The 24,257-nt window shown below is 42.1% G+C and overlaps 1 protein-coding gene across 1 annotated transcript in view; it reads left to right on the top strand.

Moving 5' to 3' along the window:
• The window catches only part of SCHIP1 (schwannomin interacting protein 1), a 1,820,134-nt gene that overhangs the window by 525,524 nt on the left and 1,270,353 nt on the right, over positions 1 to 24,257 (top strand). The window contains exons 2-3 of the mRNA XM_086944214.1: positions 8,620 to 8,684; positions 17,854 to 17,934. Coding sequence (XP_086800340.1) covers positions 8,620 to 8,684; positions 17,854 to 17,934 — 146 coding nt within the window. The remainder of the gene's footprint in view (positions 1 to 8,619; positions 8,685 to 17,853; positions 17,935 to 24,257) is intronic.

Below are 24,257 nucleotides of genomic sequence, written 5' to 3'. Positions count from 1 at the left end.
GGACCGTTCTCCTGCCTCTCCTGCAAATTTAGCGGCACCGACAACATCTCCGCTGCGACCACAACACAGATTCCCGACCCCAACCACCTAGAATGCATCCTTCTCAACACCCGCTCGGTCCACAGGCACGCCATTGACCTTTGGAACCTACTAGACACCATCTCTCCTGACGTCGCCTTCCTAACGGAAACATGGATGAACGCTTCCTCCGCCCCTGACATCGCCATCGCTATCCCTGATGACTATAAGATCACACGCAAGGACCGCACCGACCATACAGGAGGAGGAATCGCTATCGTTCATAAGAAATCAATCCGCATCTCAACCAGCTCTGACGCCAACCTCGCTAACTCCGAACACCTTCACTTCCAGATCCACACCGACCCCAAAACCACACTCCGAGGCACCCTCCTCTACAGGCCACCAGGACCCCGCGCAAAATTCAGTGAAGACATCACGGACTTCATCACCCCACACGCGCTCCCCTCCAAAGACTACATCCTTCTGGGAGACCTCAACTTCCACCTTGAAAAGATCAACGACCGCAACACCGCCACCCTCTTGGACAACCTCGCCAACCTCGGACTTAAACAACTGGTCACTTCCCCCACCCACATCGCAGGTCACACACTCGACCCCATCTTCACCTCCAGCAACCATGTCTCCTTCAGCCACACTACGGATCTCCTCTGGACTGACCACAGCTGCGTTCACTTCACCTACAACAAGCCGAAACCCATCATCCACCTCCAACCAACTCTACAAAGAAACTGGAACAAAATCACCACGGAGCAGATCTCCACATCGCTCCTTCAAACCTCCCCAGCCCTCTCTTCTAACGCCAACGAAGCCGCCTCCAACCTCACCCTTTGGTTATCCAACACCGCCGACACCTTAGCACCACTGAAAAAACGTCAACACAAACTTGGCATCAAGAAGGCTTCATGGTTCAACGATGACCTCAAGAAGTCCAAGAAACTGTGCCGCTCCCTTGAAAAGGCCTGGAAAAAAGACCCATCCACCAGCACCAAGGACGCCTTCAAAAGCGCCATCCGTACTCACCACCAACTGATCCGAAAAGCCAAGAAAACAGCACTCAAGGATCGACTTGACAACAACGCCCACAACAGCAAGGAACTTTTCAACATCGTCAAGGAATTTTCCAACCCCTCGGCCAACTCCAACGACATCACCCCCTCTCAAACCCTCTGCGATTCCCTAGCCTCTTTTTTCCACAACAAGATTGCTGACATCCACAACAGCTTTGACAACCAACCCGGAAGCCAACCCACCCTACCATCAGCTGACCATCTTCCCCTCGTTAACACCCTTAACGCCTGGAACCCAATCTCCACTGAGGACACCATCCGCCTGATGAATTCCATCCACTCTGGATCCCCCACAGACCCATGCCCTCACCACATCTTCAACAAAGCAGACTCCATCATAGCTCCGCACCTCCGAGACGTCATCAACTGCTCCTTCAACTCCGCTACCTTCCCAGAAGACTGGAAACACGCTGAACTCACCGCCCTTCTGAAAAAACCAACAGCAGACCCCACCGAACTCAAAAACTACCGCCCCATCTCGCTTCTTCCATTCCCGGCCAAAGTCATCGAGAAAGCTGTCAACAACCAGCTCGCCGCCTTCCTCGAAGCCAACAAATCACTCGACCCCTCACAATCTGGCTTCCGAGCCAAACACAGCACTGAGACCGCCCTCATCGCAGCAACAGACGACATTCGAACTCTACTGGACAATGGAGACACAGTCGCCCTCATCCTCCTCGACCTCTCTGCAGCCTTTGACACAGTCTGCCACAGCACCCTTTTACAACGCCTCAGAAACATCGGAATCCAAGGAAAGGCACTGGAATGGATCACCTCGTTCCTCACCGGAAGAACCCAGAGAGTCCGCCTCCCACCATTCAAGTCCGAGGCCTCTGAAATCATCTGCGGCGTACCACAAGGATCCTCACTCAGTCCCACCCTCTTCAACGTATACATGAGCCCCCTCGCGGCCATCGCCCGCCAACACAACCTCAACATCATCTCTTACGCGGATGACACTCAACTGATCCTATCTCTCACCAAGGACCCCAGCACCGCCAAAACTAACCTACACGAAGGAATGAAAGAAGTCGCCGAATGGATGAAACAAAGCCGTCTGAAACTGAACTCAGACAAAACAGAAGTCCTCATCTTAGGTAAATCCCCCTCTGCATGGGACGACTCCTGGTGGCCGGAAGCCCTCGGAAATGCACCCATCCCGACAGACCACGCACGGAACCTTGGCGTCATCCTGGATTCTTCACTCTCAATGAACAGACAAGTCAACGCCGTATCCTCTTCTTGCTTTAACATTCTTCGCATGCTCAGAAAAACATTTCGCTGGATCCCCTCCGAAACAAGGAAAACAGTCACCCACGCTCTAGTCACGAGCCGACTGGACTACGGAAACACCCTCTACGCAGGTACCACCGCTAAACTCCAGAAGAAACTACAACGAATCCAAAACGCCTCAGCCAGGCTCATATTAGACATCCCACGCAACGAACACATCTCTGGTCACCTTAAAGACCTCCACTGGCTACCCGTCAATAAGAGGATTACTTTCCGTCTGCTTACCCACGCACACAAATCACTCTACGACATCGGACCAGATTGCCTCAACTCTCGACTGTCCTTCTACACCCCCTCCCGCCAACTTCGCTCTTCCAGCCAAGCCCTCGCCACTGTACCTCGCATCAACAAGACCACCATGGGAGGCAGATCCTTCTCATACCTGGCTGCCAAAACATGGAACTCACTCCCCGCTTACCTTCGCCTCACCCAGAATCACCTAGCGTTCAGAAAGCAGCTTAAAACGTGGATTTTTGACAAATAATCCTCCTCCCCTTCCTAAGCGCCTTGAAACCCTCTGGGTATGTAGTGCGCTATATAAATTTTATGACTTGACTTGACTTGACTTGACTACTCGAAGCCACAGCGCTTTACACTCACGGGCCCCACCAAACACTCAGTACATGTCTGGCACACTGCCACTAAAGGCATTGGTTGGGGGCGAAGGCTCACACTCGCAACACCATTAGGGGACTCTGAACAGCTGGGTAGTTTGTGGAAAAGCAAAGGGTTTGATAAGTGGGATCTTATAGGCCTTTCTCGTATCAGTGATCTGTGGTACAAGTCAGATATTAAATCATTTGGCGCATTGCAACAGCAATTCGAGTTAGCCGATTCAGAATTCTTCAGCTACACAGGTTACGCACGCCATGTGCGCACATTTGCAACGTGGGGCCACACCACCCGAATCTTCCCTGCTAGAAGATAGAGTGCTGGACAGGCACATCCCTGATAGAGTGTTTCAAAAATTAGAGAGACCCCCTTGCAACCAGGGGAATAGGGTACTTAAACAGTGAAAAAACGTTTTTCCCTTGGTGAAACAATTCTCTAGTAGAACAACACAAAATTAGGTATCTTCAACCTGCTCAATTATAGGCACCTTAGGTCCCTTTGCTAACTAATACACTTCAACAGCAGCAGTATAGTTCATTATTTATTATCATAAAAAATATATTCGTACAAATACAATTAAATGTTTAAAAAACTCTTGAAGAGCCACAAATTAAAATTGCGCAAAACAAATTCACAAAATACAGTCTCTAATACACATAAGTTCCAACTAACAATGTTATAAAACAATGTAATCAAACACTTGGCACTAATAAACCTCAAAAAAGGAGAGACATACAAAAAGACATAAAACTTGTCAATAGGTGTTGCATGTTTCTGGGATTTCACATAAACACAGTCCTGAGAATGTATGATTATTAATCTACAGGTTAGGTTTTACTCCCTTGATCGTGCCGTGGGGCGTCGACGCGTTTCGATGGTTTTAGTGATATGTTACCATCTTTATCAAGACTATAGTATTGGGTCTCTCCTACTATTTGGCACTGGTTGGTTGCCCAAGCGGGTTGAAGATACCTAATTTTGGGTTGTTCTACTAGAGAATTGTTTCACCAAGGGAAAAACGTTTTTTCACATCCCTGATAGAACCATTTTATTGATATATAAAAAGCTGGTAAACAACAAGCCAGATCCTCTTCAAGCCCTTCGAGAGAAATGGACTAAAGATGGCATAGAGATGGATGATGAGGAATGGCAGGAGGCTGTTTCCTCGCCCAGAGTAGTGCCCATACAAGCTCGTCTCTGGCTTGTCCAACTCAAATTCCCCCACAGGGTTTATGTGACAGGACCCCAATTGGTACGGATGGGGAAAGTTGATGGGGGGATTGCAGACAAGGATGTGGTCAGCTGGGTACCTTCATGCACATAATTTGGGAATGCGAGTTTATTCAACCCTATACATGATATCATTAACACTCTCCTGTCCGTGCGTCTCCGTGCTGAAGCCTGAAATTGCTTATTAAATATCTGGGAGCCGACAGATCTGAATGATTACACGACACAATGGGTCACTTTGTGGCTCATGCTCGCTAAGCGAAATATTGCTCATCGATGGGGAGCACTACTCCCTCCTACGGTGGGTGATTGGGAGAATAACTTGGATTGGGCAATGTTTCGAGAACAAACGGTGTATGTAGCCCGTGGTTGTCCTAAGAAGTGGACCCGCATATGGGGCTTGTGGAATTCCTATCGGGGGGATATATGTCAACCACCCCTAACCTTCGACAACGAAGAGCCCCCCTCACCCTAGACCTTCCAAGGGCCATTCTGTAATGTGTATATTGCCTATTGTTCCCGTGAAGCCTGATTTATTCCTTCCTCCACAATGTGATTGAAATGTTGATGTTTGTTTACAAATAATAAAAAATCATTATACAAAAAACAAAGCTTTAGTAGGAAATGGGGTACTTTCTGGGTTCTCCCATAGTGTAGCCATGCCAATACTTATTAAGATGAGTCTAATTTCCTGCAACCATTTGATTTTTTTGTGGCGGTCTGCTCTAATTAATTCCGGTGTTGACCAGATTCTTGTCATTGCATTGACATGAGAAATGTGGGCTGCGTTAGTGTCCAGAATGATTAGGAATCTGACTGTGATGGTCAGTGATGCTGATGACAATGGTTTAGAGTGTGTGACCAAAAAGCTGGAGTCACAGAGGTGGAGCTTGTTTTGAGCAATAATCGCCCCTTATTTGTTTAAAATCATCTTAAGCCAATTGATGTGTGGAAGTCTTCAACAAAATGTGGAGGGTTTTCTAAGGTGGGATTACCTGCAAAGGGTTTCTTTATTTTGGGGGATGTACTTTTCAGAGATGGTAAAACTGAAGGACCTTATGTCTAAGGCAATTAAGAAGGCAGATATATTCAAAAGTGTAAACACAAGATGGTGTCCTGGTGTCCATGAGGTGTCCATAATGTTGTACACTGCCTACATTAGTTGTATACTTTGTTCTCATTGCTACTTTAGCAAAGGATACTTTTCGAAGGATATACACTTTCACAGAGCGGTTGCAATATACAAGGCAAAAAATGAGCAAGGGGAGGGAAAAGATTAACCACTCTAACAAGAATGTTGTAGATAAGGGATTCTGGCTCTGTGACTAACAATTAGGATTTGATCTTACAAGAAACTTAGCTCAGATACTAGACACTCCTACAATTAGTTAGTAAGTAAAACAAACAATTGATGAGCATGTGAATGGTGTTCCCACTGTGTGAAGATATATCAATTTAGGGGATAAGAGAAGAGACACATTTTTGAGCATGACTTAAATTGCACAACTGCAAATGAGTATACAAAAGTGAACTGACGTAATACTTATGTTGTTCTACTGGATTTTCCTTTTCAAATACACCATTTTAAATACTCAAACAATTTGGAAATCAGTAGCAAAAAAAAAATCTGAGGATTTTCACATTAGCAAAAAGAGCACCAGCCTTAGAAATGCCCAAACACCTACAAGCACAAGGTGGTCAGTGAGGGTGTTGTTAGTAGGTACCTTATCCCGAAGAATAGCCGACGACCCGCGTCGGGCAAACCAGTGCAAGATCATTTCAAAACATTAGACATAAAGGGTCATACAAATTCCCTGTGTGTTTAATCTTGCAGAAGGGAGGCGGCAATAAAGAGGGCACTAGTCTAACTCAAGGCAATTGTAGCTCACTAAAGACCATGGGGCAGTACTAAACTGTGCCACCAGTGCATGATGCTTCAAATAATTAAGAACACACTGGGATCTTCAGAGCTTAGGGAACCCATCCCTAGCATCACCCTGGTCTGGTGGGGGGAGTGGGAACCCAATGATGAAGTATGCCACAAATGTGGGTGAAAGTTCTGCGTCTTTTTAAAGAATTAATTCAGCAGACAAGTCAGTTGGACCATGGGGACACACATCTGTGCACATGGAATATAGACCTGTCACCTCATTGTTCTTCTATACTTTGCAAGTAGAAAAAAAGAGGCAGGCAGGGGGACAAAATGCACATATTCTAAAAAGCCACATTTAGTGGTTAAACAAAAGCATGAACATTTTTTGTTAAAATGTTGTCCATTCTCAGACTAGTCAAATTCTGTTGGTGTATTTGATCAGTGTAATACACTGAAGCAGGACATTGTATTAGGAAATTGGATCAGAATTTGCAAAATAGAAATCATACTGAGAATGGATTTACAAAATGTGTAGCATAATCATTGATGCATCCTGGTGGAACTAGGGAACTGAAATAATTATAGAAATACAAAAAGGCAACAAAAAAAACATACCTGCATCACAAAAAATTACATGAGGTTCTGCTTAGAGTAAATAGGTTCGAGCCACAGTACTGCCACTTTACTGTGGGGGGTTGGGGGTGGGGGTTGCAATGGCTCATATTGATACGATTATTCCTGCTCCCGTGGTCCACCTCCTTTTAGGCCACACCTCCTATTATTCAGTGCTTAGTTTGAGCTGGTGTTTTCCAATGCTCGAGGGTTGTATGTTCTTACAACGCACTCCGTTGTAACGCATGCCTTTACCAAGCATGCGTTACAACGGAATGGTATTTCAAAGCTTATCCAACTCCACAAATTCTTACGTCATAAAGAGGAAGCAGAAGTTTCTTTCTGTTTCTGTTTCCTCTTATACAATGCCGATTGCCTGCACATCTCGACTTCAGGTGAGTTTTTTTTGGGGGGGACCCCCCCCCACCCCTTTTTTTAATTGTACCCTTTACCACACATGCCTTTACTACGAATCTGTAGTAAACGTATGCGTGGTAAAGGCTTTCGTTGTAACCACGCATGCGTTGTAATGCATGCGTGGTTAATGTTTTCGTGGAAACGGCCGCGTTGTAGTGGTTGTTTCCCCTTGAGACTGGCACTTAATTGTCAATACCAGCGCTTGTGGCAGTCTACCACAAGGTGGCGCTGTCTGAGATAACCACAACGAAATTCAATTATGAATTCAGTATACATTAAAAATGACTATTACCTGCCGCCCAAGCCATTCTTAAAGCTTTGGGGGCCTAGACTAGTCCAAATTGTCACACTTGTAGGAGTGTGATGGTTAGTAGTTGTGTTGTTATTACAATTGGCAGCATAGTAGGGGCAATGTGTGGTGCAAGCTGCAGTGGTGTCCTGACTAGGAGCCCTGGCTCTTTTTTTTTTTTTACAAATTAAGCACTGCTATTATTGCCCCAGAATCTTCCCAATGTATCAAAAGGAGGAGCTCTGTTGTGATTGGTGTTGCCTTTGAGCATCCATGCACACACAATATCAGTGCCTGTGCTGCAGGCACTCTTTCTGGACCATGGAGGAATAAAGGAATTAATGATACAGATCTGCAGAAATCAGAACTACCATGGATAAGGAATAAGGGGGAATATTATCAAGGGGGTTTATCTCTGCTTTTTTGGCTTTAAAAGCCAAGAAAGTGGAGATAATGTTATCTCCCTATTACCTAGCTATCGCTAACACCAGTTAGCGTCAGCTAGTAGGAGATAGCGACCATCTTGGGCCCCGCTTTGCATGTCAGTGATATTTATCACTAATGACATGCAAAGTGGGCGTGCCAAGAGGTTAGCGACTGGAAACAGTCGCTAACATCGCTATCTCCTATTACCAACTTTTGGAGATATTCGCGCTAAGCGCGAATATCTCCAAAAGCTAACACCTGCCCCTGAGCAGTTCTTAGCCATGTTATCCAATGGGAGGTGGATAACATGGCTAAGAGCATTAGCTCGGTAATGCATGAATATCGCTGACTTTTCAGCGATATTCATGCATTTCGGCCGATTTTTATCGCTTAGGAGATAAACCTTGATAATAGCAAGGTTCCTAAGCGATAGCAATCGCCACAGCTCGGCGATAAAAATATCGCCGCTAAACCAACATAGCGATAATTATCGCTAGTTGTTGGTAATATGCCCCAAGATTTTCTGAACTAGTCTGGATCCTATTCTGTTCCTTCTCTTTTTGCTATAAAAACAGAAAAAGTGTTTATCTTACTGCAATTACAAGTATCTCACAATCGCAATTGAGCAGTTATGACCTGGAAAGGTGACAGCTCTGTTCTGAACTTTGGATAGCATGTGGTATCTGACAAAGATGTATGTTTTTTCTGCCACCTTTTATCAAACAATATTGGTAAACAGTATTTTGTTTGTTTCTCAGGAAGAATTAAAACGACTCCAAAATGCACTGGAAGAAGTTAATAATGGGAAATATCTAATTCAGAGGTAAGAATCTTATCATATTTACAAAGAAATAAGCATGAAAATGTAAACTTTTTTCTCAGAATTACAAGTATATATTTTTATAGATCAATTCATCAAATTTGCCGTTCAATGATTTATTTGTGATGTCCATATTAACTCAGGAATTTAGAATATATTTTTTCTTTCTGTTTGTAGTATTTTCTTAGAATACATGTTTTTTATTGTTACTTAATTTTGTTAATTCGGAGGCGCCTTATGTGGACTTATTTGCTACATTTGCTTAAATAGGGAAGGTAGCTGCAACGCAGACCTCATCACCTCCCTCCATTTTCTTCTGTCCACCTTCAATACCAGAGTTACCCTTTAAAGTCAAGGAAGCCCTCAATAGTGTAAAAAAAAGAAGCGCTACTATAAAATCATGTAAGATGCGTTTATTGCAAGAAGGAAAATAGAATCCTCACACATGCTGATCACCAGTTCAGTCTGACAGAGTATATTCCTACAGAAATCCAACAAAACTCCAACAACCATCCTTGAATCCTCAGCTATCAATGTTACAACACAGTTTGCACAGGTCCTACCAGAATACAGGCCCCAAGCTGTGTAAGCGAGGAAAGTCTCTCTGTACAACCCAGGTGGAAGGAGGCTGTATACCAAGCCTGAAGTTTTTGATGAGCAAAATGAGTGAAGGTAAATTTAAAGGAACATATGACAAATGTGGGAGGACAGTAAGCAGGTAAATGACAGCAAGATAACAGGAGCTTTGGTAAACAAGAAGGGATGACAATAAGAAAGTTTGTCAACGCAAGAACGGGTGACAAACTGAGTGTAAATGGAAAGAAGTGAGAAAACTGTGAGATGTTGTCAGGCATTCTGCCCTTGTTATAACAGGCCTTATACAGTAGCCTTATCGCTCTTGCCACAGAAGATCCGCCTCTAACCCAGACGTGCAAATGGTGAGTTCTCATACTAAGTTCCATGTTTCTGTTCTCCACAACCTCTGTGCTTGTTCTCTTCTGATCTCAACGGTCGTTGGTAAGCTGGGATTAATATTTGTTAATACTCTAGTTTCCTTACTTTTCTTGACTGTACCATCCTATAAAGTTCTGAAAAATACCTGAAAAATTGTATCATATGACTGCGTATGACATAGACCATACTCATAAGATCGAAAGAGGTTATTCCTAAATTAGTCTCCATTATGGTTTTCTAATCCTACCAGAAGACCTTCTCAGCAATTCTATCCACTACTTATCTACCTGCATGTGGCATGCATTTTCATCCAGAAAATTAAAGTGATTTCCACTGTGGCCACTCCCCTTTTAAACTTCTGACTCATTATCAATGGAAACAAGATGTTTTTACATCTTGGTGGTCTTTGAAGGACTGTCAATAGTTTGCTGAGGAACACATTGTAAAACTTGCCGACCATTGTTATGTTCTATCATTTACTATCTTTGGTCACAATGCTGCCTTTGCTCAATGTTGTTACTTTATTGGGAACAGAATACAAAGAAAGCCGGGCATGCGGATCCTCATTAAGTCCTTTGATCAGATATTACAGCTTTTGAGCATTTGCTGTTTGTCATACACCCTTTTTACCATCTGTTATTTAAGGGAATTATTTTTACTTGCTTCATCAACAATGTTACTGGGGAACATTGAAGTAACATTTAGAACATTTTTTTAACCAGCAGAGACATTCTTATTACACCAGATGCCTGTGCGTCAGAAGCAAAATAGGACTCACTCCACTGGTAGAATGCGGACATGTCCTGTAAGCCCACAATCTTTCCCTGACAGTATCTATGTAAGGAGCACTTGTTTGTGCACTCAACTTGATACTATCTCTCAAAGAACAATTAAAGTGTGTTCTTCTTGTCCTCTGCACCACACATCATACAACAAGGCAGATGTTATGCGCATAATTGTATAGGCACCAAAAAATTGTTTAATTTCTACGTACACCATTTGATCATCTTAATCAATCACAAGTGCTGAATACAACATGTAAAAAGTTTAAAACAATTTTCATATTAAGAACACTCACTGATCTGGACTTATGCCATTTAGAATAGCAGTCTACTAAAACTAAAGCAAGCTTTAGATGGCTTGGCAAAATATAAAACGGTCCCACAATGTCAAGCGCCATCTTCTGCTGTGCATCTTCCAGCCATGGATCAGGATGAATGAGTAAACAAGTGGTAAATGCAATTTTGTCACTCATAGCACAAACTTCATGTTGCCTGACCCTGGTTCTTTAGACCAGACATGCCTAGGTGATCTTGATGTCAATTTTTTAAGACAATTGATCTAATATGTTTTGGAGGAGTGCACTTATCATTGCCTGTCTTAACCCACCTCTCAGTTGGTAGCAAATTTGTTAATGGTAAAAACTATCAACACTTTTTTTCTATTTTATCATCTTTCACTTATTTCACCCATGACAGAGGTTGCTCAATTACTTCAGCTGTTTTGATAACCTATTGCAATTTAGCATCCTAAAAAAAACTATACCTCTTCTTGAATTCTCTTAGAATTGTTATTTAACTTTAGTTGGATCTTAATCATCTTATCCACAGCTACATGAGTTAGCCAATCCCCTCAATGCAGTGAGAACTCATTACATTTGTCATGTAATTTTTGAGCCTGTGTAAGAAAGTAGCACTTTTATAATGTTATAGTGTTTTGAGATGTGCATCACTTTTCCTGGGTATCCATAGGCTCATCAAAATCGGCTCAATCATTTCACCTGCACCTTCAATGTAATAGCCTGGGTAATTTTCTAAAGATCTCCTGACCCTCAGAACTTATGACATGTAAGAGTATACTCTCTTTCCTTTCAATTGGCACTTTGTCTGCATTAATAGCAAACAAGTACCTCAAGAATTCCTTCTTCCACCTCTTTTATGATATTATGGGATCATGGCTGCATTGTAGACATTTCTGCGGAGGATTAAATTTCATGTAGAAAAAAACTGGAGTTAGTAACAGCATAATTTGAATCCAATAGAAAATTAACACTCTAGAACAACTAAAAGGCACTTATTGTGTATATAACATTCTGAGTACATGCTTAAATATAATAATTAGGATATATGAAATGCAGAGTTCAACGTTTTGTGTGGAAAGAGCTATTGACACAGATCCTGTGTGCACAACATCAGAATTATCCTTTTGTCAGTTGCATGCATGCTCATTGCTTTTATCCAACGGGGGAGCTTTACTTAATGTGTGTGCTACAGCAGAGGTGTCAGAAGACTGCCCTAAGTGACCAGCAGGTATTGATGTAGCCTAAAAAGAAAATAGACATGCTGAAGAAGAACAGCACTAGATGCTGTGAGTGCAGGCTCCGTGCTTGCTCCTAGGAGTGCCTAAGGAACAACACTGTCAACACCGCTGAAGGCCTTGAGACACTTCTCAACAGTACTTGTGGAGTTCCACCTAAGCTGAAGCTGTGTTAAGGCTGGAACAAAGAGGGGGCAGTGGGAAGCACCAGGGGAGCGCGTGGTGGGAGAGGTTAATGCTGAAAAAAGAAAAAAGAAATAAACCACTTACCTGGTGCTGCCAGTCGCCTCACACTCGTCTGCTGCAATTCCTGTCCCAGGAGTCCCTGGGAAAGCATCATACCTTCCATCCAATCCCTGCGCTGCTCTCAAGCATAAAGCAGCACGGGGATTGGCCTGAGTGGGCTGAAAAGACCCTCCGCTCAGGACAGGGAGCTGGTTTGGAAAAACCTAAGTGCACATGTTTATTTGGCTGGCCTGAGACGGTTTTAACTCTCAAAGTCAAATTCCCACTGTATTTGGGGCCTGACTGACTCACAGGACAAACGAAGGTCCCAAGTGTCAGCTAACCTTTGCATATGACAGGAGAGGCCTCTTTGAAGTGCACCTCAATTGTCCTATGAATAACCCCCCCCCCCCCCAGTTAAGACCCTCATGGGTGAATAGCACGCTCTATAAATCCCTGATCCATGAAAGTAACACACTAAGGAAACAATGGTAAATTTTCATGTTAAAAAGTTATATTATATTTATATTTAAATATTTAAAATATTGAAAACATGATAATTGACTTATTTAAAAAAAATATTTTACTTCAAAGTTTAAATATTTTAAATTAATTAAAACTGCATAACTTTTATTTAGCTTTACTAGACATTGAAGACATAGTTAAAATGCTACTGAAAGTGGGATTCAGTTTTAATATGCTTAAAAATATATTTATAAATTAAATCAATATATTTTGTTTTTGTCATTATTTAATTAACCTTCACTTTGGCTAGTTAACGTGGGGTAACATTTTATTTTATTAGGTCTAGAGTGATAGTAATTGTTTTTTCATTTCATTACATTTTTAATTTTCATTTTATATTAAAATATGTGTAATGTTTTGGTGTCATGTGTTGGAGGCAAGTAAATTAACACCTAGGTGTAAATCTACACTTGGAAATATTGAATCGCAAAAAGTGTAGATTCTCACCTTGCTACAAGAGAAAATGTACATGTGAGTAAATCCACTCTTATAAATGTACCTTTGTGAATAGGGCCCATGATGTTCAGCTAAATTCAGATTCAGTTTATATTTTACTCTGCAGGATCCCAGGCCAAATGGAAGAACTCCTGTGCTCATCCTCCCAAAAGAAGAAGGGAATTAAAAAGTTTAGGAAGGCAAAAAAAAGACGAGTGAAGCATGATACCATTTGAAATCTCACACAGGTGGCACAGGATGACATTTCAGAAGTAGGCCTCTTCCTGGTAGTCAAATACATGCATCTCCATTGAGTGTTTTGCAATATGAGCTACATTCTACACCTCAACATGTATCAGAGGGCACCTGTAATGTAGAATTAGAAAAATAAAGAAGTTAGGCTTTATAAGCTGATTGCTTTGGCACACTAATTTATCACCTTTAAGACAGTTGTAAAAGAACTAAATATTCATTGAGATGCGTAGTATGTTCTTTGGAAGTGGAGAAGAAAGGTACCACTATATAAAAATAATGCCGAAAGTCTCAAGCATACTGTACAATCAGAATAAGTGAGTTCAAAATACTGGCTAGGTGAAAAGGAGTCATGTAAGGACTCACTGATGAGGAAACAGTGTTCATCTCTGTTTCGACTCCCTTAGGCTTTCTTTAACTCTAAATGCAAAAGAAGCAGAGAATCTTGGGAATGGATGAAATGCTTATTTGGTACAAAATTACCTGGATGCTTAATGTATGTTCTATCACCATGATTTGCTTATGGGTTCACAGATCATTAGCTCTTCATCTTGAAGTTAATGCTATTTTTGTGATAACTTTTATCCTGCAATCTCCATTTAAAACCACCTATTAGAAATCCTAATCATTACAGACATTGAATCATGCTGGAAGAAGACTTAGAAAACAACAATTTTCCCCAAAACAGGATACAGGAGAAAGTACTTGTTTGCATTACTTATATATTTTACTGACAAATTAAGCATTTTAACCAGAAATGTGGTACAATGTATCATGACGGTACATAACTACATGGATGCCAGAGTGGCAATTTAGATGGTGAAAGTCATTGGTGAGGTGATGCAGTTAGCTAAAGGAGGAGATGGTGTCACTGAGAAAGATGGAGTAAAGCAGTGCTTAATTTGTAAATAAATAAGTGGCATGCCCCAAGGTATTGCTCAGGAGGCCAATGTAGCTTGCACTACCAACTGGATCTGCCATTGTTGCCACATCCCGGTATACATGCTCCCTACTAAGCATCATACACCTACAAATATGACAGTTTGGACGCAATCCCAGCTCTCTCAAAAGCTGTAAGAATAGGCAGGATGTGCTAGAAGTGGGTCTGTTTTTAAATGTTTATTTAATTGGAAACTGTTGCGCTACAATCAAACATACACAGAAAGCGCAACATGTGGTAGAGGATTGTCAGAAGTAAGTTCTGGTGTTAAAAATTGAGTGCTGGTGCTGAACCCTGGCAAACACCAGCACAAATTAAGCACATGAGTGGAGGCGTGTCTAGGACTGTGACAGGAAAACATTCATAGGTAAGGATGTGCATTGAAGTTCAAGCAGTGTCAGGAAATAGAAAATGAGTGACAGGACATGTAGGGAGAGAAGTACACATTCTTCGTTCTTGTGATGTCTCTGGAGTTTATGCTAACTATCTTTGTATGATCCATAGACAAATGAAATAGCCAAATAAAATGCAGATAAGCTGGATAATCCTTACATCTGATATTTAAATGGAATACCCAATCTTTCTTTAATCTCTTTGGATGAGACCTTGTTACGATTTGCTCTTGCCCATAAAGAATTAAAATGTGCCAAAGTGTAATTTGCACAATTATATATCCGCAAAAATATCAAATGCAGAGCTTTGTGATGAGTGGAAAATAATGAGTAAATAATAACGCCAGGAGAAGAAACTAAAATATCATATAATAACAACATACTAAGCTGATAAATGAGGGACCGTTTCTACAATATGAATGGCAACTGCTAGCTTTCGGAGAGACAACATGATCCTACCTACTTCCCTCAAAGTACCTTTTGGGATAGTTTCTTCTTGGCATTGTAAATCTTGCCATATTTTGCAGTACGGGTTGCATTAACACACTTTGCAAGCATGATTTGGAGATAGATGTGTTCTGTCTCTTGCAAGCCTCCATCTTTGCATTGGAGCTGGTCACGAGGATTCACAGGAGGATCCTGTCTCATAAATACTGGTGAAGCTGGAGTTCTGCAAAGCCTTATATCTGGCACAGTGAGAAGAAATGGACTTACTACATGTCAAATGCTACTCCAACTTCAAGTCTGGGACAGGACCCGGCCAATAAATACATTCAGACCTTCTCTCTTTTCATGATTTTATCAGGAGACCCAGTTCATTTTGGAGGTAACACTGTCTGAGAAGCCTTGGGCCTCATTTATGAGGCTGTGCGTCACTTTTACGCAGCCCTTGCATCACTTTTTGTGACACACCAGTGGCGTAAAAAATGTGCCTTGTTGCGCCATATTTACAAAGTGACGCATCTAGGTACATGCGTCTCTTTGTAAACCCCTGCGCCACATTATACCTGCGCCAGGTATAATGTATGCAAGGGGGCGTATTGGCGCAAGGAAGGGTCGTAGAAGTGACGCAGTGAAATCTATGAGATTTCACTGCGTCACTTTTAGGACGCCGTTGCGTCAAAATCTTGTGCCTGCCTCACAGCAGGCGTAAGACTAACGCAGGCCCTTTCACATGGGGCTTGCCCCATGTGAAAGGACGCATTGCTGGAGTTGCGTCACTTTTGTGACACAGTCTAGCAATGCGTCACTTTTGCGCTTACAGATACGTCAGAAATACTGACGTATCTGTAACTCCTTGCAACATGATGCGTCATACATTAAATATGACGCATCAGGAATGTCACAAGGAGTGCGCACTGAGAAGTGACGCATCGCTGCTTTCACGCAGCGTTGCGTCATTTCTCATAAATGAGGCCCCTTGAGAGGGCAGACCTCTCATACGGGAGAGTGGCATATATAAAATAAGTCAAGAATATTTGAGATTAAATTGTAATACGATGTAAAGGAAGTATATGCCTCATTGACGAGCTTTTGCAAAAAAATGCTGTTACTATCAATGATGTAATCTCGTAGGTTCTAAAAAATGTAGGTTTATTAGGTTTGGCTCAGGTTACAGGTAAATCATGTAAATTCCCGCCAGGAGCAGCATCCTGCTGCTCAGCCCTTCTCAATCCGACTGTCCACTCATACAAGCACAAACACTTTCAACATTCCAACCATCCAATGAACTCACTCACTGGCTGAGCAGCAGGGAACATCAAGACTGTGGGGAGAATTCAATAGATAGCAAGAGACCACAACAACTGCCTGTTAATTTCTTAATTTGTTAATTATCTTATTTGGGAGCAGCCTTCACTAAGAGGGGTTTTCGAGATTTTCCAAACTTGAGTAATTCGAACCCAGAGGGGGTCAATTCCACTTCCAGCCTGTGGCAGCAGAGAATGCACAACCACCCATAGTTGGGCAACAGTTGCTTGTCTTGAGACCTCTTGGCAGAGCCACTGTTTTGTATACTGTCATAATTACATACGTGCTGTGAGATACTGGGATACCCCATTGATATTAATTGTCACGAGACCTCAGTATGCAGAGAGAGAAATGTAAGCTGAGAGTCTTACATACACGACAAATGGACTTATAAACAATCTGATTGTTGACAAGATGCCTATGCAAAGTGGCCAAGGGAGAGGAAATATGGTCTGTTGGCTTTAAACGAAGCACCAATTTAGCTGCAGAGCTTGAACTTTGTCAGCTTTTGAATTTCCACAGATCTAGACACACTGCAATGAGATAGTCAATGTGGTCTTAACTCGTTGCAGGCATTGGATGGCCCCCGGCAGTCCGACGTCCCAGTGGGCGTGGGCGGAGGACAGCCAGGGGCCATCCGAAACACGCCCACTCATTAATTCCCCAGCACCGCTGTGGAATTTGTGCTGTGGTCAAGGGGTTACATTAAAGCATGAACAATTTGCACTTTATGAGGAAGAATTCGCTTAAAGGTCCAAAGCTGGGAATGGCAGGGCTTGACTGCCATGTTGACCTGGTTCTGTATCGATAATTCTGAGTCTAACTTAAACCCAAGTTTTTTTTATACAATTTGACAGAGCTTTTTTTGGATACCAAAACAAGAGCCAAAATGATCTTTACCCGGTAACGCTGGCATTTGGAATAGAAGCTGCTATTAATCGCCACTCAATGTTAGTCATTTAAAAAAAACTTGTAAATGTAAAAGGTTGATCAGTTCTATACCTGATTCTGACTAGTGACCCTCAAGTTTCATCTACATCTTTTTAGTAGGTGCAGTAACCCAGTGAGCTATGTAACTCACTTTTCACTGAATGTAGACCTTTGTCTTGTCCTTAAATCTTTTAAACCAGTGGGCGTCTTCACTATGCAGTGTTTTGTGGTAATGTGAATTTATTGGAGGATAAATCAACAATGATGGCATGACTATTGCATTAAACATGTTTTAAAGGTGAATCTTAATTCTGTGTACTCGTGGGATGAACTCCAGGGGATTATGCTGCTTGCATTGTGGAAATCCCTGTCTCTTCTAAAGCATGCCCTCTTCAGTGCAGTAACTTTTAAGGGATTAAATATTGAAAAACGTGTTTGTTTTGTTTATTTACAGTCAGCAATTTGCAATGGATATGGAGAATAATATTGAAAAATATCATATCAATCTACAACCACTGGAATCAAAGGTGAAAATGTAAGTGTGGCCAAACTAATGAATAAGAATCAATGGTTTGAGACTGAAACAAAGGGTAAACAGATATGTACCCTGTATGTTGGTAGCAGAACATTGATTTAGAAGGTGGTTTTTGGGGGGGTTTAGGAGAGATCTGTGACACACATCACGCTTAGGTTGCAGACCTGCTTTATGGAAATAGAGGCACGCCCAGTCATTGTGGCCACAGCATAGCTAAAGGTGAATGTCAGTTGTGAGACAGACAATCTTCCCCTTTCAAGCAAAGCCATTTTCCTGTTTCCAATAATTAATGTGCAATAGACACCAAATCAAACACAAATCTTTACTGGGGGTGAATGTTTGACATTGTTTCAGCATTCCGTCCATCAATTGCTCTTTTTTTAATAGACAACAAGTCACATTTGGAATGTCCCTAAAATGGTCCCTCAGTGTAGGATGGATCTGGGTAAAATTGAAATATATGCAGTATTCAAACTTGTGAGTCACTATAAAACAGGTGAGCAGAGCCATGTGCACTGGGAAGAGTGTTGGTCCTGTGGCCAATCCCTGAGGTTCTGTACATATGATGTTGGTCATCATGGGGGGATAGGGGTCCCATTTAACTGAGGTCATGTTTCCAATCTATCAATGGTATTCAATGTAGTTGAGAGAGCCACAGAATTTGAGTGCAGTGGCTGCCATCTTCATGAGGCTCACTTTCTTTCCTAGTGTCAAAGGTATTATCTCAATACATCGCCAAATTTTAAAGCCTGATTTGAAGTGACTTAACGGGCTATTTGACTACAGATCTAGAGGTAGTTGAATCATGGTAACCAGGTCCAGTGTCTTTGAAACAACTGTTCGACTTGAGATACGTAAATAAATGGAATGACTGCCAGTATGCACTGTGGGTTTCTTTGGGAGTGAAGATATAATTGTGCTTTAAATGTCCTGGAGAATATATCATGAGGAGAGTGAGGTGTTGATTGGGCTGCCAATAATTGGGTTAACAGTTATCATACCTAAATCAGTGGCATTAGCATTGTATATTTCCTGTAATGGAGGGAAAATATGAAGAGGGACATGATTTTTTATATTCAATTCGTTGAAGGAATAAACATAGATGGAATGAGCAGAGAGGCATGGGGAGATAGGAAGTTGCAAAGTTAGTCACTCACAACTTAAAGTACTGTGATTGTGTTCTTACTGGAGCAAATTCAAATATTTAATGTGTCAATGTAGAAACCTAATCCTGGTTGTTAACTGTATATTTTATTCTAATATTGTTGCACTTTGGTTCAAATTTGAGGATTAGGGGCCGTATTAAAGAAGTGCCTCTGGGACGCAACAGGCATTTGAACCTGCTTTGCACGCCCTGGGGCACTTTGCTATTTCAGAATGGGGAGCAGATGCTTCTGTGACCCCTTCTGTTATTCCCATAGTGCTGGTGCACATACAGTGCCAGCGCTACCATCAGACGGTGTTTCCTCATTTGCATAGGGGTGTGGCCTCATGCAAATACTTAGAACCTTTTGCCTCTGTGCCTGTGCCGTATTACAGACAAGGGTGCATAAGCAAAAAAATTGTAAGGAGGCGCACTCACAGTGCGCCCCCCCCCCCCCAGTTGCAGCCCTCTGGAGGGGTGGGGTCCCATGGACAGTCCCATGTCCCAGACATCCCTGTGCAGGCGAGTGCAGTCACTCGCTGCACCTGCCTGCAAGGGAATCTCTTATCCCCCTTAAAAGTCTACGCGGGTTGACATCTGCACAGTGAAACCAGAAGCTCAATTTTTTCACATGAATGTGCTGCCCCGAGGGCAGCACGAGTTTGTGGCTGCCCCGGGCAGTGCATTCATCCTATTATGGCCCATTTTCCTTGTTTGGTCAGGCACACCTTTTAAATGGTGCACCCGGCGCCATATTTATGATAGGCGTCAGGTGTATAAACATTACATTTCCAAAAGGTGACCATAAATTGTACACTTACTCTGATTTAATGCCACCACATGAATGGTGACCTGCTGGGGTCAACAGATCACCATGTCTGAGATCTCAATAAATAATGTATTTTTTTCTTCAATGCAGCTGCTTTCCTTGTAGGAATTAGGGCTGTGTTTATTGCAAATATTTACTTTTTAAAATGTTTGTTTAAGAGTTGTCAGTGGTTGGAGTTGTCAGAGGTCTCCTGTACCACTGCCTACCCCCTACAACCTCATTTTTAAAATTCATTAAGAATGGGTTACCTCTTTTGAGGAATCAAAAGCTTTTCAATGATCTGCAACCAAAGTTGCTAAACATGCCCCTTTCTGAATTGTGATTTGTTATGCAATTCTAAATCCATTTTGATTCTAAAACCATTTACCAAATACAAAATGGGTTCAGAACATAGAAAGCCATTTAGCTGTTGCAAACCCTAGATATAGTCAAATGCAGGGTTTGCAAGTGCCAAATCACTTAGTACATCTTGCGCCAAAAGTTTCACTTCAAATATACAACACTTACGCCTGATACATGTTTACTATGATCAATTGGAGTGGTGTGGCTCACTGGTTAGACGCGGCAGACCCGTAAGCAGAGGACGGCCCCAGACCAGGGTTCGATTCCCGATGCGGCAGGGTCGTGGACCAGGGTCAGCGGGCTCGATAATTCTCGCCTCGGTGCCTACTCCAGTCAGGGACCACACTCGGCAACTCTGGGCATTAGCTTGCCTCATCTTCACAACGGCCCCCCCAGACTGTCGGGGATGCTTGGTCGCACCTTAGAGATACCCATTAGGGACCATCTCTCAGGGTGAGCCAGGACGGGTTCCCCAGCGGTCGAAGCGTGGAGATACTCCTCCGGGAGTCGATTCTAGCGCTATATAAACCCACAATTAAATTAAATACCATTGTATTCTTTCATCTTTTTTGCCATTCCAAAAATACATTTACTAACTCACAATTTCACATCATTTGAATTAACTATGCAAGCTTTGCAAAATGTGAGGAATTGAAAGTTGACCTTTGCAGCAGTGGGAAAGTTTTCCCACTCATTGCTCAAGGCTGTCCAGGATAGAACAAGAACTGCCACTACTCAACAGCGGTTTCTTTTCTCTTTTTCCAAAAATGAACTCTACACAAAAATTCCAGAATGTTTTGCTCCGCCACAGTGTATACTGTCCATAGACGCCCTGACACCTACTTACACCAATGCTCAGTGTCCTAGCCCCTTCCCCTGAATCCCATAATTTCTTTAGCTCCCCTGCTCCTCCTACTAATGAGACTGGTGGGAGGGCTGCATGAAAGCCCATCTGACATCACCTCCAAGACATCCTGTGGCAAGAAACAGTTACCTGCAGAGGAATGTCTTGGTTAAATTTCACTTTGGGTGACCATTGGAAACTGCAACCACATTCAGTTAAGGAAAGATGTACATACTTTGCCTGACATTGCTGATCCTTTCACTTTTAACAAGTGTGATTCCACTTGGTTTCACAGTAGCTTCTGGACTGCAAACTAATACCCTTTAAAAACCTAACATTACCTCCTCGTACGTCTTCCTCGCCACAGTAATTAACGTATGAGCTTTAGCCTTCCACAGAAACTTCAAAGTAAAAGTCAGCATACTAGCCTCCCATCCCTCCAATATAGCTGCCTCCTACATCCACCAATCACATACAAGGAGCAACCACCCTCCAGAAAAACCTTCAACCAAAGTCACAAAAATACATGAAGCCCTACACAACAGGGCAGGGCGGGATGGGAAACTATACCGGGGTGAGGGAGACTAGGACTTAGAGTAATAAAGATTACCAGTAAGTAACTGATGCATTTCTTATACAAACATATTGCTAATTGTCAAAGCTACACATTCAGATGTTGAAATACATCTGGTCCCATTCCTTCTGCTGCTCAATATATGTTTGGCTTGAAAATAATCCTCATTAGCAGTGGGGTAGGTCGCACTGTTGGCTCACTGTGTTAACCCCAAAGGCCCACTTTCATAATTTTCTTACAGGAGGATTTTAAAAAGTGTCCTTTGTTTTCTTCATATTCTCATCTCCCCCTTTAACAGATTCAAATCACAAATATTCCTAAATATTTGTTTTCCCATAAGATCACAGTATTGAAGGAACACTTTAGTCGCATTTGGAGATCTACCTCTAAAGATCTGAACACGAACATTGACTTTAGGTGATCACTATCTACTCAAGAGGTTGTTGGAAATTTAACATAACACCAAAACATCTATGGAAACAGCACAATAAATGATAAAACTATGGTATGATAATGCAGACCCTGTTTTTAATGGAAAATCGGTCATTCTATAATACCACAGATTGATTAGAGAGATATTTAATATTTATCTTCCTGTTTTATAACTGGTTGTTTAACTACGATCATTCTCATCTTGTCTTAATTGTATGACACGTGGGGCACTATATCATTTTAACATTCATGTCTCCCAAAATATGAAGGGTCCAGTGCTGCCATCCCACTAGTGCCTATAAATGCTTATCTATAATTGACATATTACTATCAATATGAATGTTGACAATGTAAAATATTTCATGTGCAAGAGATCATTCAGTAAATTCTGTACCACTACTATATCTAAAGATATTTGTGATATTGTTACCAACTGCTGTACCCTCTCTGAGGCCTGGCCATTCTTAGCCTCTAAGGGAAAAGGTGAGGTGCAGCGGCCAGAGCGGCTGACTCCAGAGCGAGGGGCTCGCAGTTCGATCGCCAGCGACAGCTCAGCTCAGCATCATGTGACTCTGGATAATAGCTCACATAATCGACCCCAGTGCCTGGATACCCTTAGGGGTGTTAAGTCGCACTTTACTAATGTGGACTTTAGAAGTTTTTATTTTATTTTATTTAGAAGCGGGTGCCATGTAGCAAAGTTATGTGTAGGAGATTCAGATGTTCCACGGATTCTGCATCCCAAATGTTTTTCTTCAACCCAATAAGATGTTATGGCAATATTGAGTTAACATTAAACACATCAGACACCTGCAACTATAACAAGATTTCAGTAGATAGTCTGAGGGCGTCTCACTCTGGGATCACAAGTTCTTTAGTAATGCTCCGCTCTTACAAAAAGCTGAATGAGGCTAAATACCACTTGAGAATTTCTTCAGAGCCTCTGTTCATACCTCTCAATTTTATTCTTTCTGTTGTCATCTGGCCAGGTGGCCATTTTTTCCTTTTATACTTTGCTCATCTACATATTCTTCAAAACAACAGTCCCAGTTGTATGCAGATTGCCTAGAGTGATTACCTCAAAAGTCTTGGTATGCAAATAAGTCAAGTGATATGCCTCATTTCCATGCCCCTGTGGAAGGATGATTAGCAAAAATAAAAGAAATCTGACAATTTCATTCCATTTAGATTGTGTATCAATAGAAACTATTGAAAACAGTTGTGCTAGGTAGATGAAATTCATAGTGAAGTAGTGTGGCTCACTGGTTAGAGGCGGCAGACCTGAGAGCAGAGGACGGCCCGGGACCAGGGTTCGATTCCCGGCGCGGCAGGTTTCGGGACCAGGGTCAGCGGACTCGATAATTCTCTCGCCTCGGTGCCCACTCTGATCAGCAGTCACACTCGGCAACTCTGGGCATTAGCTTGCCTCATCTTCACTAACGGCCCCACCAGACCGCCGGGGATGCCTGGTCTCACCCTGGGGATACCCATTAAGGGACCATCTCTCAGGGAAGCCAGGAAGGGTTTCGCAGCGGTCGAAGCGCCTTGGGACCCTACGGGTAAGTAGTGCGCTATATAAATGCCTATACATTTACATTTACAATACGTAAGTTAAGAATTAGAAAAAATTGTTTAAAGAAAACAATTATTTACTTTGTTACTGCCACCTATTTTAACTGCTAAAATAATTTCTCTAAAGTGAGCATATCCCTTGCAAGAGTCATCTGACTCATAAAAGTCGAAGTGTTTTTTGTAAATTACCTCTCGGCTTGAACATACCAATGCAAATGTGTTTCATTCATATACATTGGTGGTGTAGTCCTTCGTTATAAACCTACATGTGGTGAATCACTTCATTCAGACAAGTCTAAAACGTGTTATTTGGAAAACTTAATTTTGTTTCACATAGCACACTTAAGCCATTACTTCAAGATATTTTGGATAAATCCACAATAGTATTGACATCTCACCAACTTTCTATTAGAAATTTGGTGGTATCCTTCTGCCTTGACTGAGATGCGTGTGGAACTTTTTTACTTCTGGACATTTGGTCAATAATCACACATTCAATACATATTTAAAGTACAATTACTAATCACACAATCAATACTAAACAATTCTCTTCCATGCCGCTGGGACCCTGTGTTCTTTCTGTGTG

The sequence above is a fragment of the Lissotriton vulgaris genome, chromosome 11 (assembly GCF_964263255.1).
Source record: "Lissotriton vulgaris chromosome 11, aLisVul1.2, whole genome shotgun sequence".
NCBI lineage: Eukaryota > Metazoa > Chordata > Amphibia > Caudata > Salamandridae > Lissotriton > Lissotriton vulgaris.
Note: the sequence above shows the minus strand (reverse complement) of the source record. Positions and strands in the feature narration are given on the sequence as shown.